The 17,869-nt window shown below is 39.6% G+C and overlaps 1 protein-coding gene across 32 annotated transcripts in view; it reads right to left on the reverse strand.

The window, feature by feature from the left end:
* Positions 1-3,999: 3,999 nt before the first annotated feature.
* Positions 4,000-17,869, reverse strand: part of LOC105478842 (erythrocyte membrane protein band 4.1 like 3) — a 159,855-nt gene continuing 145,985 nt past the window's right edge. For 12 of the 32 annotated variants that reach the window (XM_011736516.2, XM_011736518.2, XM_011736515.2 and 9 more), the window contains 10 exons: positions 12,624-12,698; positions 12,152-12,250; positions 10,309-11,040; positions 9,671-9,793; positions 8,707-9,075; positions 7,848-7,979; positions 7,257-7,355; positions 6,699-6,779; positions 6,309-6,425; positions 4,000-5,123 (listed from right to left, as the gene is read on the reverse strand). In XM_011736516.2, coding sequence (XP_011734818.1) covers positions 6,315-6,425; positions 6,699-6,779; positions 7,257-7,355; positions 7,848-7,979; positions 8,707-9,075; positions 9,671-9,793; positions 10,309-11,040; positions 12,152-12,250; positions 12,624-12,698 — 1,821 coding nt within the window. In that variant the 3' untranslated portion in view covers positions 4,000-5,123; positions 6,309-6,314. Of the gene's footprint in view, positions 5,124-5,455; positions 5,720-6,308; positions 6,426-6,698; positions 6,780-7,256; positions 7,356-7,847; positions 7,980-8,706; positions 9,076-9,670; positions 9,794-10,308; positions 11,041-12,151; positions 12,251-12,623; positions 12,699-17,869 lie in introns of all 32 variants that reach the window. The other 20 variants (XM_011736531.2, XM_071085605.1, XM_011736529.2 and 17 more) reach the window with 7 other exon arrangements.

Here is a 17,869-nt window from a genome sequence, read left to right on the forward strand (position 1 = left end):
GAAAGGTGGGATACAGGATGATACGTAGTTTTAACTCAAGTTTAGGAGTTCAGAATTGAGCCTTAGGGAATGAGTGGGGGATATCCCCCAAAGGATTTTTTAGTTGTGTTATGATGGCACCTTTAAGAATGACAAATGAGCAGCCTGAAGAACTTGGGGCGCGGGGGGCGGGGGTCGGGGTGGGGTGGTGGTAGTAGATGAACGGAACCTAGAGACCAGTTAGCAGCCGATCAACAGCCCAGGTGAGAGATATGAGGGCTTAAAGTAGGATGGTAAAGGAAGGTTACATGTAACGTATCTTTCACATTGCAAAGGAAATAAAGGGGTCAAAACTAACCCCAGGGTTTTAAGCCTGTATTACTTACTCTGTTACCTCTGCTATGCCCAGACTGAAGAATTAATGACCTTGAGAAAGAAAGATATTATGAAGTGGTTAAGACTTCCATTATTCACAAATGGTGTATCTAGTGAAATTTACAATTTGACTCTTTGAAATAGGGCAATTCCAGCTTCCAAGACCACTTTCAAATATACTTAAAGTTTAGAGCTCAATAATAACAGACCTCAACCGGATGACAACTGAACGGAGGAGGCTGACATCAGTACACGTGAACTAACGTGTAACCCCTTCTAATCAGAGTTGAACCCAACCCGTCCTGTCTAATGCCAGATCTCTGGGAGAGACCATATTTACTGAGGGGGTGACTCCTAGAGACTGACTCAGTGACAATGGCATAATCATGAGAGCTGCTGAGGGACCCGAAATAGGAACTGTTTCCATGGGGAGCCACTCCCCCACACTTGCTGGGCTTCAGAGAAAACTCAGAAAAAAACTGTTGTTTCAAATTTATCTTAGCAAAGTAACCTTTATCAATTTGTTCATTCATTCATACAAATATTGAGCACCACTTATGGAGGCACTATGTTTGGATGTGGGCCATCTGTGAGACCCATGGCATGCAGAAGAGATTCATTCAAAGAATTGGGCGGATAAATAAAAATTACAATCATGAAATTTTCTACTAAAAATGTTGCTTTGAAAGTATCCAATAGGGAAAGCTGATCTGTAAAACCAGAAAGGGAACATTTGAGCTCAGATCTACAAAATTTGGGGCCCAGTAAAACAGGAATGAGAATAGTTCCAGCACTTCACCAGTGCAGTGGAGGGGACAGGGATCCCAGAGTAAGCGGACACACTGTTGCATCTGTGGCTGGAGAAGTAGGTGGGGAGCAGCCAGTCCATGCAAGGCTTCAGGCCAGTTTAGAAGAATTGAGGCCTTTCTTGGCAAAGAATTTATGGCTAAGTCCTCAAAAGCAATTGCCACAAAAACAAAAATTGGCAAGTAGGACCTAATTAAACTAAAGAGCTTCTGCACAGCAAAAGAAACTACCAACAGAGTAAACAGGCAACCTACAGAATGGGGGAAGTATTCACAGACTGTGCATCTGACAAAGGTCTAATGTCCAGAATCTACAAGGAACTTAAATAAATCCACGAGCAAAAAATAACCCCACTAAGAAGTAGGCAAAGGACATGAACAGACAATTCTCAAAAAAAGACATACAAGTGGCCAATAAACATATGAAAAAATGCTCAACATCACTAGTCATCAGAGAAACGCAAATCAAAACCATGAGATACCATGTCACACCATTCAGAATGGCTATTAAAAAGTAAAAAAAAAAAAAAAAAGGTCACGTGCGGTGGCTCACTCCTGTAATCTCAGCACTTTGGGAGGTCAAGGTAGGCAGGTCACCTGAGGTCAGGAGTTCGAGACCAGCCTGGCCAACGTGATGGAACCCCGTCTCTACTAAAAATACAAAAATCAGTCGGGCGTGAGTGGTACGCACCTGTAATCCCAGCTACTCAGGAGGCTGAGGCAGGAGACTCACTTGAACCCGGGAGGCAGATGTTGCAGTGAGCTGAGATAGCGCCACTGCACTCCAGTCTGGGTGACAGAGCAAGACTCCATCTCAAAAAACAAAAACAAAAAGAATGTTGGTGGGCTGCGGAGAAAAGGGAACCCTTATACACTGTGGGTGGGAAGGTAAATTAGTTCAGTCACTGTAGAAAGCAGTTTGCAGATTTCTCAAAGAACTAAAAACAGAACCACCATTCAACCCAACAATCCCATTCCTGGGGATATACCCAAAGGAATATAAACCATTCTACCATAAAGACACATGCATGCATATGTTCATCACAGCACTATTCACAATAGTCAAGACACGGAATCAGCCCAGGTGTGTCTATCCATGGTGGACTGGATAGAAAATGTGCTGCATACACACCACGGAATACTACACAGCCATAAAAAATGAACAAAATCACATCTTGTGCAGCAACATGGATGCAGCTGGAGGCCATTATTGTAAGTGAGCTAATGCAGAATCAGAAAACCAAATGCTGCATGTTCTCATGTCTAAGTGGGAACTAAACATTGGGCACACATGGACACAAAGATGGGAATAACAGACACTGCAGACTACGAGATGGGGGAGGGAGGCAAGGGTTGAAAAACTACTTATTGGGTACTATGCTCATTACCTAGGTGATGGGTTAAATCATACCCCAAACCTCAGCATCATGCAACATATCCATGCAACGAACTTGCCCATGTGCTCTCTCAATCTAAAAGTTGAAGGAAAAAAAAAAAACAATTGAGGCCTTTGTACTACGAGCAATAGAAAGCCAAAAACACATTTTAAGCACAAGGGTGACAAGATTACACTTGTATTTCTTGAAAGATTGCAAGCTACAGTGTAAGGGACTGGGATGATGTGGGTAAGAATGTGGGAACACGAGTCAGTGAGCTACTGGAATAATCTAGGTATAGTGTCCTGGCTAGATTTAAGAGACAGTGAAGAAATGTCATTGGCAGGCTGGGAAAACGATGGGCGAGAAAGACACTGGTGCCCAAGTCTCCCAGGTTTCTGGCTCATGTAACAGGATGAACAGAACACCCATATGAATGTTGTTTTTATTCACAGCAACTTCTTTGTAAGGTTTGCTCTTAGAAATGACCTCTTGTTATCAAGTTAGATGTCTTTTAATGTCCCTGAAATTTTGTGGTATTAAACCAAGTGGAAGGTGTTCTGTACCAGCAACAGTGGAGTGATGTCGAGATAGTGCATGTCAAAGCCCCTCGGAGCCAGTCTTTCTGCTGTCCCATCCCCATTTCCTGAGCAGAGCATATGCGTGCATGCATGCGTGTGTTAATAGCCACACTCATGGGGGAGGATCAGATCCTTCTGTCACCCTCCTTCAGAGCTACACAGCTCTGATAAGAACTATTTGTCAAAATAAATGTCATTTCTGAGAACACAATTTTACATGCACTGATGGCCTGCCACAAAAATTTTTCTTTTAATCGAACAGTCCAATTTTACTACATGAGTAAACGCCCATATCAGTTAATCTGAAGCAGTAAGAAAGACAAAACAAAACAAAACAAAACAAAAAAGCAGGGAAGGAACGTGTAACACTCATTTGTAAGTTAGAAGCAATTTCGAATTCGCATTCCAGACTCCATGTTGATTTTTAAAAATAACTAGGGTGGACATTGACTTAACAGAGCAATAGATATGCTGGGAAGAGGTGGATATAATGAAGGAAATGGATAACAAGAGGCAGTGATTGTTAAAATAGGTCATGAGATTGTAGGCTGAGCAACCCAGCAGCCCTGTTTTATAGCAGAGCCTTGTTTCTTATTTAAAAAAAAAAAAACCTAAAACTTCGAGGATGCGATTCAATGATGTATCTTTTAAAGCCTTGTCAGGCAACCAAATCTTTAAATATATGTATATTTTCCCATCTTCAATCCCTCAAAGGGTACAGACACTGCACACTGCATATTCTGTGTGTTTTTTTTTTTTTTAAATCTTGTAAAGACAGGGTATCTCTACAGTGCAGACGATGAGGCCTTTGATGTCATGCAAATATTACTTCTGGACTAAACACACACAACACTGAAATTATTAAACATACAAACTTAGAGCTTTCAGTGCATTTGCCATTTTTATTTCGCTATGCAGAAACATACATTCACCATGGGCTGTGATGCAGGTGACCGTTTAATGGAGAATCTCTCTTTGTGAAGGCTATTTATAACTAACACTAAATAGTTTTAATTACAGTGGAAATTCTGTACAGTTTAAGGCTTGGCTCTGAACTAGAATGTAAATATGGACCAGATTTGAAAATAAAACACTTTCTTTTCAAGTAAAAGAAGAAAAATTAATTAAAAAATACACGGAAAAAGAAACTAAGAAAACAAAGCCACAGGAAGCCCAGCAGGTTCTCCTGAAGTGACATTTCATAATATTGTGAACTAACAAAAATACAGGTTTTTCTTCCCAAAAGAATGACAATTTACATATTTAGGACTTGTTAGGGAACTCTGAAAAGCTCTCCGGATTGAACACAGACCAAAGCAAACAACAAGGAAGAAATGGCATTAATATGCTAAAATCAGTACTACCTTATAACACATTAAATGAGATACACAAAGCAAGATTGGAAGCGTTAAATATTTCCAGAGGGTCAGAGAGTCATTAATGTTTATGGGTGAGAGTAATAAAACCAGATGAAACAAGTACAAGTTGTTTACTGAATAAACTTGGTTATTGGCACATCTAACCTGGGGAAAATCTGACACACCGGACGGACCTAGACAGCTTCTAGCATTTGAGGGTAATCTTCGCTAATTGTAAACAAAAGGTTTGTTACCTAAGAAATTGCAATTTTGTTTAGACTTTAATAATAATAAACTATGAAAGGCATGAATTGTGTATGTGTTACATGAGATCACGGTTTATATTGTTGGTTATGAACGTGCAGGTATAGCTGAAAACTGAGACATTTTGTGAAAATTAAAAATGCTGCTCTTTTGTAATTTTATCGTTGCTTCATGCATTATCAGTTTAGTGATGCTGAATCAGATTGCTTTATTATGGGAAGATCTCTCTGCCAGTGTCTTTATTAATGGTCAAGGTCAATTCTTCTGGACTGAAATTTTCCATGGACAGATACAAGTCAGTTGGGTTAGAAGAGGGAATTCCATATAGGCTCTGGTTTTCCTAACGGTTTGCATGACTGCATTCATGTGCAAGCTAAGTTATTCCTGCAAGAAAGAGATGGGATTAGTTACTCATTTGAAAACAACGGAAAGATTTTCTCAGATCAAGGGCACAAAAAAAGTATCTTGGAGGTTCGAATGCTCATTTGGACAAGAGGCCACGACATTCCAGCATTAAGTCACTGCCAATTATATGCTTTCTCTTAAGTAATTACAACAATGCCCACGTGGCTGAAGCTCATGGAAGAAATTTTTTTTTTTTTTTGCTATCTTCCAAAATATATTATTCATTTGAGTAAAATGAGTGGTTTTTGTATTTCTCTTTTAAGAGATGCCACACATCAATTTGTTTCTTAAACCAATGTTAGAGAACTTACTGATACATTAAATCTCTTAAACGTTTTATCACATCACCAAGTTGTGCAAGTCGCTCGACTGCTGCATTCAGCATTCAAAGCCCGCTCAGAAACGCTGACGGCCCCATGAGATCTTGCGTGGCAGGTTAGTATGCATGACAAGTCTGTGTACACACAGACGACACAGTCTGCTCATGGCGCTGGCCAAGCGACCACCGGAAAGGCATGTGTTTTCTAAAGGACCACAAGACTGCATTTTTTGCTTCCTCCTGAGACAGTGCTACACTAGGGAGAAAAATCATCCCAAAGAATACAGAAAATGTAAGACATCCAAAAAGAAAGTGAGTGCTCAGCTTTCAAATTAAAAAACAAAACCAAAGACCAAAGCATAAACAGGCTATAATCAAACATAGTTGAAGAGAAAGCTTACGATGGGATAATGTTGCCCTCAGAAGGAGAAAAGGGTATGTATTATTCTCCTAGTATTTGGAACACACAAATTGAGCCTCTCAGAGCAAAACTGCCTTAGCTCCAATTAGGCCACATGGCAAGTAAAATCAAATTTGACATTACAAATTTGGATAATGAAAGAGTGCAGGTCATGGAATCAAAGGGAATGCCAGGAAGACCACACAAGCATAGACTCTGCTCTTCCTTTATCCTCTGACTGGCAGTGCATGCAAAAACTCCACCAGAATGGAAGCTCTAAATGTGAGAGAAACCCATAAACCAATTCTCCATCCTCTTGGTAACCAGCCCGACAAATGCCAGTGAGAGAACAGAGGAAAGGAGGGATCAGGTGAAGGATGAGAGGGAAGTACCCCATGCCTCATGCCAGCCTAGGCAAGCCTAGAGAATCGGCGTCACCTCTTACCTCTGGTCAATCCTCTCCATCTTCTGGTGTGATCTCTGTCTCTTTATGGACCACTACTTTGGTCACTGACATGTCAGGGTGCTGCTCTTTGGCCTCTTTAATTGCCTGAGCCAGCGCCTATCCCCGGGAAATCACAGAAGGGCAGAAACAAAAAGGAGGTGGAACATGCATGATCAGTGGCGAGGTGGAGACTTACGAGCTAGATCTATATCCACAATTTACAAATGAGGTACAAGGATTACAAAAGGAATCATAAATCACATATTGGAAAGTTAATTCGGGATTTTTTTCAGAATACATGCTGGACTAGAGGAAGAGCATTGAGACTGTAGGGCCAACAGGTTTTTCTTTGTTTCTCTGCCAGGGTATTGACCATCTCACACATACTACCTGGTCATGGTCAATGTCTGCATCCCCTGTGATGACTATTCGCTTCTCGATTCTTGTCTCTGAAATGCCCCCTTTCACAGTCTAGAAGACACAAAGAGAAGCTTTATGAATTTACTCAATGGGAGAAACCATCGTGGTTCAGTGGGGGGAAATGGCAGAAGATGCTGACAGGGCATTAAGTGACATCATTCATTCTTTGAGAATTGAAATTAGAGTTCTATGGCAGTTATTTAACATTTTTAATTCCAGAGGTGAGGACAGAGTGGAGGCCTTTGGGTCTGGATGGCCTGTGTTTCTGGAACACCTACCACACGCCAAGGGCCGGAGTAAGCGTTAAGCTTAGGATATCAGAATGTATACTCCTAAAGGGGAACTCGGCCATGAGGACAAGTGCATCAGAAATCTAGGGGTTGTAAAAGCTGCCCTTGCAGCTATCCCGGCATCCTGAGCGTCAAGCCACCTTGTGCTTGTGCAGCCCAACCTGTGAGGAGCTCTGAACAAGCACCTTCCTCCAGCTCACTCTCAAGGAATCCTCTTCCGGGTTCTCACTCCACTTACTTTGGTGATGTGTGTAGTGGTGGTGGTACTGGTGGTTTCAGATGTGATCGTCTGTGCACTCATCAGCACGCCCGGCTCCAGATCTGTGCCTGGATCGACCTAAGGCAGCAGAGGAACAGACCCCTCATCCAGGTGCTCACACCTGCTCTTCAGAAGTTGGCTACGTTCGTTAAGTCATTACGACAATTTCACTATCTCCTATTACATAATCAATGTGGTCTTCAGAGTCTGAGAGCTGCTCCCAAGAACAAGAACTAAGGGCAACCAGAGATCACTGTCATTAAAAAAACTAAGGTTTCAGAAATGTGAGTGGTGGATGGGTGAGTGAATATTTTTCTTTCTCTGCAGCTAGGGAAACAGGTTTTTGAGGCTTTTTCTACACTTCGAGACACATAAAGACTTGGTCAAGTCACCTGCTGCTCCCTGATCACTAATAAAATGACCATTATTGCATCACTTTTAATAGAGATGGTCTGGTTGCTGGATCCTCTAAGTATCATGAATTAAATATCGTGCAATTCTATGTAAACACACTAGGCCACAGAGGGGTGAAATGAGGAGCCAGGGCTCTGTCTTCACAGAACATCTAACCTGTGATGATTCATACGTGATGGTTTTGGTTTCGGTGTGAACTACTGGCACTTCCTTGGTAGAAATTTCTAGCTTTACTCCTCCTGGTGAAACACTGCCAAAACTGATGGTTTCCGTCTTCACTGTTGAGGACTGTGCCAAAGGGAAGTAAGCAGAGTGGCTGTTAGTTTGCATGAACACACTGTTTTCTTCCTTTTCCTCTCTGGTAGTTATAAGCACAGGTTAGTATGCAATAAATGTTTATGTGAAGAGTAAGCTGGGGAACAAGGCATACAACATGCACATGTCCAACAGTCTCCTGGACTCTTATAGCATTTTTATATGAAATGCTCTAAGAAAAACATTTTAAAGCCAATAAGAAAAAAGTAAGTTCTCTGTTTAATAACTTCTTAGAAAGAAAAAACCAAAAATGAGACATTAACTCCCCCAAATACTTCAGGAATCTCAATAAAAGAGGATAAAGAATAAAGTTCTGGCATTTAGGACCTGGGCAAGCATGGTTTTGGTGCTTCTGGAAAAGTGCACTGATCAGAAATAAATGTATCACATTTTCTAGTATCTTGGCCAACTTTGCATTTCCCAACTTTACTGCCAATTATAATAATTTCAGTGAGAGTAGAAACCGTTTCCTGGAGATATACTATTAATAATTAAGAGATATGTTTGCATGTGACCCCAAAGTTGGAAATCAGCATGGAGACTCCTAATAGGTATGAAAGAAGGAAATGAGAGGAGAAACACACTGCACATGGGAGAGGCCGAAAATTAAACTTAGCTCCACCTTTATGCTGGTCTAAATTTCCAGGCATCCTATCTCAGTTTTATTTTAGTGATAAAAGTAACATTAACTACTAGTTACCTCAAAATGAGGTTTTTGTTCCAAAGTTTCTGAAACGTGGATGGCTGCACTCTGCTCCTCTTGTTGCTCACGGGAAGCAGCGGCTGTCTCTTCCTGTTCCAGGACAGCTTTAGCGACCTCCTCTCCTCCTTCCTCTTTAGCCCCCTCGGTCAAGGCAGAGCCTTCTTTCCCTTTAATGCCCGTGAATGCGGGCTGTGCTGCAGCATCCCCGCTGTCTCCCACCGAGTAAGAAGCATCCCCACTCGCATGCACCACATGCCGCTCCTCCACCAACACGGTCTCCTGCACCACCTTCTCAGTGCTAAGCGGCAGGCGGTGCACGGTGGGCTCCGTCTCTTTTCCGCTGGACTCCGTCTTGGTTTCCATTTTCTGCATGGGAAGAGATTGTGGCATCAGTGTGAACTTCCATCAGCCGCAGGTCAGAAAATAACAAAAGCCGCTACTCGCCAGGATGTCTAAAGCCAGCATCAAGTGCTTATAACCAGAAACACTGACAAAAAATATCAATGAGCTTTCATTCCTCCCACCAGAATCTCTGATGCCTGCCCCTGCCACTGCTGCATGCACTGGAACCTGTGCAGCGGCTTCAGGATATCGCAAAACAAACGGAAGGCAGGATAAAGTGCAACTGACAAAACAAAAACCAAAGCATTGCTGCGCATTCACGTTGGTTTTGGCTGCTTTCTTAGATTCAACTGGTGAGATATGCCTTTAGAAATTAAATGCCATTAAAAAGTCTCAATATGATCGCCTTTTGAATATCTGAAGTACATTCTTGAGATGCAACTAAAGGCATGTGACAGATATGCCAAGCAGGCACAAAGGACAGTAAAGTGAAGACACCTTTGAGATGCTGAAGGCAAAAGCCAGTTGGATGCAACACACACACACACACGCCCAAAAAAGGGGAAGGAAAGGCACGTGGGCACATTCAGAAACACCAAGGACGAAAACAAATGGCCACCTGAACCCAGCTTTGAGAAGTAGAAGTAACCCCTCCTATGAATTCTGTTGGTTTTCGCGCAGACTCTAATAAACTGAAGATTTCAGAGCCATCCATGAGCTTTTCCCCAGAAGACTGCTTAGTCTGAGTGAACAAAGAAAGGCAGAGTCAAGCACAAGAGAGAGACACAAACTCAGGCACATAAACATTCACAGCTTGTTAGACAAAATCGTAGGCAGAGACAGGAAGGAGGAAGAATGAAGGAATCTCAGAGAGTTTGGAAACAGAAAAGAATGGGAAATAAAACAGAAAACCGGGGTGACCAGCTGCTCTTGTTTGCTAAAGCAGAGAGAGTTATTAGGATCAGGGTGGCACCGATCTAAGCAGATAATTTTTTTTTCCCCTTCATTGCAAGCCACAGCAGCACTATCACATCTTGGGGACGGGGAGCTGGAAATAAAATGGAAAGTGTTTTAATGCTGACTTTGCACTGCAGTATTGATTTAACCATGAAAAAAAAATAAAAAAGCTGGGTTGGCTGCTGTCAACATAAAGCCAGGCAGCAAGAGAAACGGAAAGGTTTGGGGTGGAAGGGGACTGCCTCAAAAACTGTCATGCTGGAATTGCAAACTGTGGCCCCAATGAGCGACACTGGTTACCACTACTCGGGAGGCGGACGACTCAGTAACGTAATGAGCAGTAGCAACGGTAAAGGCTGGTTCCTGGGAATATCTCCATTCGGACAGGCTCTTCCTTCGGGGACCAAAGAGGCCCACTTTTAAGACCTCACTCTCAGGCACTTGCTCTGTTTTGCTGAAGCGTCTGCCTTCCAGGCCAGGAAGGACAGCCACGTCCTTCCCCTGCTGTGGAGGCTTCTCGAGGTCATCTTCTTCAGGACTCTGCCGGCGAGACTCAGCCTCCTTGATGGGCGCCAGGGATTCGGACAATTTCCGCTTTGTCGTCTGCACTTCGGGTCCTCTCTTGGATTTCTCATCGGCGAGGGCTTCCAGGACCTCATACTCCAGGCCGGGAATGATCTTCACGGACTCTGACATTTCTTTCTCCATTTTCTGAAGTGCTTCCATAGTGGAGGGCTGCCCCACTTGCTCGCCCTCTTTAGCTTTCCCAGTCATAGTAACAATTCTGCCGGAGACAGTGTCATAGGATTTTCCTAGAGTGTATATTTTCTGTTTGCTGTCTTCTTTCAGTTGCATTTCTCGAGCCAAGTCTTCGAAGCTATGCATTTTAATAGTGCCAGATTTTAATATGTCGGCTGGGAGGTCACCAGTTCTACTGCTCACGGTCACCACCTTGTAAGTCACAATCTTTTTCGAATCACCATCAACTACCTCAGTTGGTATTTTGTCTACAATAACCCAATCCTCTGTGCCCTATATTTGAAATATAAAAGCTAAATTAGAAATTCTGATGGTATCTCATTTCTAAAATAAGAACCCTTTAAGAAAACCAGGGCAAGTGCTACATGCAGGTCTGTGATGGAACTGTACAGTGTTCATGTTATTATCTAATAATTATGGCTGCAATCTCTTCTCCTCTGAAATGATAAACTAGAAACTTCAGCTCAGAATACATTCGGTAGGTAGAGCTGCAACTTACTTAAACTGGAACATACTTTGCAGTACATTTTTTGAAGAACAGATTTGTTCTTATGATAAATTTTGGATCATTTTATATTTCAAGATTAAATAACATTATTGATGTTGTTCTACAAGTTACTTAGCTTTACGTGTGTGGGGATAAAAACTTTTCCTCGTTAAATATAATCTATACTTCATATACTATTGTTCTTACAAAGAACTTCCCGACATTCTACAAATTTATGTAAGTATTTTCCATATTTGTAAATTGTGTTTCCTTATATAGAGGATAGAATCCATGATAGCACTTATTATTCAATAAATATTGAGTGTGACTGTGTTCAAGGCATTGTAATGAAATACTTCCCACAAAAGGGACACTATTAGAGCCTCTTGTAGTGATCTGTACATTGTTCAAGTCTTACTGTTTTTTAAAGAGATGGGGTCTCCTTATGTTGCCCAGGTCAGCCTCGAACCCTTGGGCTCAAGTGATCCTCCCATCTCAGCCTCCCCAGGAGCTGGGACTACAGGCACATGCCACTGTGCCTGCTCCAATCTTATTTACAAGTGAAGTTCATTGTCTCAGAAGTTTCTCTCTCACTTTCTCTAGTGTTAGTTCCAGTAAGGCAAAAGAAATGAAAGCTAAGAAACTTGTATTCAGGGAGGCAGAACACAATGTGACCAGGTAGGTTAATAGCTTCACAGATTACAGAGGGAAGAGATAGCAAACCAGGAGCAGGTGAGTGCCTTGGTTTACATTTTAAACTAGGATGTTTTCTAGAAACTTTTGTGTTTATTACAGCCTGAAAACTTAAATCTAGAAATACGTGTGCCTTCAAAAAAATCACTACAGGTTGATCTACATGTTATTGCTAGATTAAATGAAATGAATGGAAAGAATAACCTCTAGGGTTGACGGGACAGTTTTCTGGAAAATTATTTGACGAGAAGTAACCACAGAGTCAGCAGAGTCTCCTTCCTGCATTTTCTTTATCACACTTGGCTAGTGGGGAAACCAGTAAGAATTCAGAACTTTCACAATCAATCAACATCATCTAAATTAGCACCACTCTACAGGTAAAAACAGGCAAGAAAACAACATTTCAGCAAAATTATTATTCAAAAGTCAGTCAATGACAACATACAGAGGAAAATCAGCTTGGATTAGAAGCCATAAAGAAATGATGCATAACTGCTAACTAAAATATTAAGAAAATTCAATTTTCCCTTCCCCAGAATCTAACCCAAAATTATGTACCTACCTTGATTTTAAACAAGATAAATTTAAAAGGGAAAATAAAAACTAAAAACATTTTAACGACACTGAAGTCTGAAGACCAATTTCTTCTGGAAAATCCTTTATGTTTGGTTTTTACCTGAGACTCAAGGAATGGAGCGCTTCCTTGCTGCAAAAATATAACTGTTTCAGAAATCTCTGTTTCTTCTTGGGTCTGTTTGAATAAAGGGGGTTGGGTTGGAGAAGAGGAAGTAGACAGTTTCCAAAAAGGCAAGTTAGGAAGGGAGTTCTTTCATTGTATTCTATCTATCTATCATCTCATATATCCTCATAATATTCATTCATTTTCTTCCCAGAGGAGTAAATTATTGTTTATGCATTTGAAAAATGATCTGAAACTACCTCAAAATTTAGTTTTTTCCAAAGAGTTCAGATTTTCTGAAACTTTGGGGTTAACTTCGGGGTTTATATAACTCAAATGTTCTTCATTTCTACAAACACAGAACATATAAGAACAATCATTTATTCTTGGCATTTAAACCATGTTTATGTTGGTATTAAAAAGTGAGTATTTAAAATAAAACATTAAGAAATTTTTTTAAAATTTAAGTTAGGAATTAAGCCTGACTTCTATTTCCGACAAGCATCTTACTGTATTCCCTATTTAGGTGCTGCCTGTTACAGAGTAGTGAAATGCACACAATGTCACCACATTAGCTGCTAATTTAAATAAACCCAGTTATACTTACATGGATTGATTTATTGTCCCACAAGAAAACAAAAAATACTCAATGGCTTTATTTGAACTTTTATAACATGGTTAATAATTTTTTAAAGTGAATTTCAAAATATCTTGCTGGAAAATTAAGTATATCAATTCATACTTTAACATAAAAAATTAAGAAATATTAAGTGTTTCATGTTAGGAATTAGGTTTTTGCTTTTTAACTACTTTTTGTTTTTTTCTCTAGTATTAAATAGGCACAATTCAGGTGCAACACATTAGCTACCAAGCCTAAGTTGAACCAAGCGTTCAACTTCACAGAGCAAGGACAGAAAGGATATTTTGGAAGATTAACTTAAAAATAACGATGGAAAGCTCAAAGTTTCCAGACAAATGAAACTTTTAAAATACATCTTATCATTACAAACAATGTAATTTTATGAGAACTATTTAAAATTTCTTTTTGTCTAAATATCTACCAGTACTACATTTAATCATTTGTTTGCAAGAGATTGTAGGGGAACATCGGAATATTCTGCAGGACCTACTGACAGATTTTGATAGTATCATTCTCAAATGGCTCTTTCTAATGAGAAACAAATAAGCCATTTTCAGAGGAGGAAAACAAAAACAAAAAGAAAAACAAAAAAATCTCTGTCCCGCTGCATTTTGGAGGATGGTATTGGAAAAGATAAAATGTACCATGTGGGACCATTAAATGTGGATTTTGTTTCTTTTCCTTTTTTGTTTTCTTTTTTTTTTTTTTTTTTTTGCTTTTAATCATAGCCTCTTTTGCAAACAGAAATGAGAAACAGCAAGGAAAGGTCAAAATTATAGGTAGTTTTCAGAATAACAGTGCTAGGTCTCTAATTATCATCACTGAGCTAAATATTATTCCTAAGATAAAAGCTTCACAAATACCCCCAGCAAAACAGTGGTTTTCAGCATATCCTGGTGTCTGAAACCAACTAATTTAAAAAAATGCCTATGTCTTATAATTGAAAATATTAACAGTGTCTACATTCCAAACTGTGTATGTCCAATAACATAAACAGGTAACATAGGGAGTAGATTTTAAAATGTAATTCTATATATGGTCAACCTCCCAATATAGTTAGTCTAGTTAAATAGAGAAGTGAAGAGGTACTGATAAAGAAAAGGTGATCTAAAGATTCACTTTTATTAGGGGTTAGGATATAGTCAGATATATAGCCCAACCATTTCATTTAGTTACTTAACCATTATAAGTTATTAATCTTAATATCATAATTGGAAAACAAGGCCCTATAGTGGCACACAAAATTCATAACAGTGTCATTTCCTGTCGGGTGATTAAAGGTTTCTACAAATAAATTTTAGGGAATGGTCAAATTTGCAAATACAGAATTTGCAAATCATGGGAACTGACTATAGTAATCGTCTTGCTTAAGGAATTACTGTACAGTGAACACATCTGTAAAACTAGCACTCACATAAAAGAGAGGACAATACTGGCGCAGCATACATACCAGTAGGTACTGCTTTTTTATTGTGTTTTGGAAACTTTTGGTATTCAAGTAACCACTAAGGCATATAACTCTAACATGGACAAGGCTTAGATGCATCATGAAAGCCTGTCATGGGAAGGGTTTGTGGACAGAGGATGTACCTGGGCATGCTGCACATACCACATGCCTACCCTTCTACCCTTCCTATGTTTGGTGGGCCCTGTGTGTGGGTTTATTTGCCTATTTTCTAAAGCAAATGAGAATTAGATATTATTTGCTGCTTTGGGGCATCCTTGCTACTTGTCTGCTATTAACTCAAATATCTGAAACTTGAAACAATCGGCAATCAAATTTCCATTTTATATACGAAACAAACATAAAATTCTCAGGACATAATCATCATTATTAGCTTGCTGTATATAATTCTAACTATAATTTTCTTTGAATTGTTCATAAATTGGTAGCATTTTGTAGAAATAATTATTATAACAATTCAACTACTATAGATACAACAAAACAAAGAAAAAAGATGGTCACATTAAAACTCAAAAGATCTTTAGGTTTTTTTCTTCAAAATACCATTTTGTCACTGAGACAAAAAAAAACAAAAACACAACCAACTAAGCTTTGGGACATCATAAGTTTGGGGTCACCAAATCTAAGTTTCTTTCTGATTCTGACACAAAATAACCACTACTTTATTAGAGATGTCAATTTTAAAAATTAAATATTTCCATTTAGAAGTAACTGGATTTCCTTCTAAACTGGTTGATCACTGTTTAATTGAAGTGGGCTTTATTACAAAATAGAGTAATATCAAATTAGTAACTTACTTTAAAAAATATCCCCTCCAAAATAAAAATCTTTTGGTTATATATTTATAAACCAGTATGTTTTCTACGTGCATAACATACAAAGGACTAAAAGAAGGACAAAATTATCTTTTGTGCTTTTCACACACAAAAATAACAGAAATTATGGTTTTAATATAGAAATTGGCAATAATTTAGAGCAAAAGAACTTTCTGGTTTGCTCTGAAGGCTATCTACAGGGCCCTCGATTGGAGTATAAACTCGGTATCATCGATGACTATGAGGTCCTGGAGAAGAGTAGAAGAGAGGACAGGTCACTCTGCCTGGCCCTGCTGCCACAGGGAGCACAGCACCCTGACACCTAAAGAGATCCCTTTTCCCCTGGGACTTGAAGCTCCTTTGAGATGCTTTTCTCAGGGCTCCTTTGATAAGCAGGGTTAATCAGCCCTGCTTCTAACGAGTTCTTTATATCTAGTCAAGCTCTTTCTGCTATGTCTCCATTCACAGTGTGACAGAGCACTGAGGGACTGCAAAACAACCCTGCGGACGCTGAAGGCAGTGAGGACACCAGCCTTTGCTCTTCTCCAGTTTAAATAACCAAACTACTTTGCCATTCTGCAGAAGGCATGTTTTTCTTCCTTAATGATGTTGAAAAAATCCTTTCTTGGCCTTCTCCAGTTTTTCTGCCTAACATAGAAAAAGCATTAATATCCAGGGAAAGTTCAATATATTCAAAACACTCCTTAAATTATTAACATCCTTGGGCTTATCAAATGTTAATTCTCTCACGTTTAGGGTTTTACAGATGTAAAAAAATTATCTTACTAGTCTAACGACCTAGACTTATGAAGTTCCCTTGTTTATTGGCACCACCCTTTAAATTCTCTAAGTTGTTCCCTAAACTTTCATTCAAAGTGGCCATTACTTAGCATTTAGCTTTGCTTTGCTTTGTTTTGTTTGGGGTGGCTAGTTTGTGTTTTTGTAATTTAATCCAGTATCTGATATCTTTACAGCCAGTAAATTATTTCCAAAAGATAGTAGAAATAGGGTAAGCCAAACTTAACCAATTATAATAAAATTTATGAGAGCATAACTTAATATTGTAAGGACTATTATTTAAATCAATCTGAATGTGAAATTTGTCCCTTGAAATGCAGTAGTTTGAATGGAACTGAAGTTTAATGGTACAAGAATATGTTGGTAATTGTACTTTTCATTTATTCTGCATAAAAGGGTCCTTTTTGAGTAATTCAAATGGATATAGACCTATTTTTTATTAGCTAGGTTTGGGATTGTCATGAACATAGTGAGAGTGAGTTCTTGATTACTTTTGATAAACAGCTTTAAAAAGTTTAGAACATGATCAACAATAAGTGTAATTTAATTCTTTTTACTGCAAGGACTTAAGCACTGCATATAGAACACTGTTTAAAGAATTTTTCTCTCACCAAAGCCTACGTTTTAATGTTCTACTCTGTGTCCGTTTCCTGAACAAATATTTCCCGATAAAGTGGTCTTACAGAAAGGAGGTTAACCAATACAATGCTAAAAAAGATGCAGTTTTCAAAAACTACTTTTTTTGAAACAGATAAAGCAACATGGTGCCTAACAGTAGACAGTCAAATTAGCACTACAGTAACTTTTGGTTCCCACACAATGGGAGCCCTGAAGTAACACCAGCTGAATCCTCAGAGTCTTTGGTTGTACATTTAAAAAGAGCTTCCTTGGGAGGCTGAGGTGGCAGATCATTTGAGGTCAGGAGTTTGAGATCAGCCTGACCAACATGTTGAAATCTCACTTCTATTAAAAATACAAAAAAATTAGCCAGGCATGGTGGTGCATGCCTGTAGTCCCAGCTACTCCGGAGGCTGAGGCAGGAGAATCACTGAAACCCAGGGGGTGGAGGTCACGCCACCGCACTTCAGCATGGGCGACAGAGTGAAACTCCATCTCAAGAACAAACAAACAAACAAACAAACACACAAACAAAAAAACTCTGTCTCAAAAAAAAATCTCTTTAAATGTACAGCCAAAGTGTGTGAAATAACCCTACTTAAAAAAAAAAAATTCTGGCCACTACTTTCCCCATAAAACATCTACTAGAAACTGATTATAAATTTGGCCAGATGCGATGGCTCATGCCTGTAATCCCAGCAGTTTGGGAGGTCAAGGTGGGTGGATCACTTAAGGCCTGGAGTTTGGTACCAGCCTGGCCAACATGGCGAAACCCCGTCTCTATTAAAAATACAAAAATTAGCCGAGTGTGGTGAAGGGCAGCTGTAGTCCCAGCTACTTGGGAGGCCAAGGCAGGAGAATCACTTGAACCTGGGAGGTGGGGGCTACAGTGAGACAAGATCGCCCC

Source organism: Macaca nemestrina, chromosome 19 (genome assembly GCF_043159975.1).
Source record: "Macaca nemestrina isolate mMacNem1 chromosome 19, mMacNem.hap1, whole genome shotgun sequence".
In the NCBI taxonomy this organism is placed as follows: Eukaryota; Metazoa; Chordata; class Mammalia; order Primates; family Cercopithecidae; genus Macaca; species Macaca nemestrina.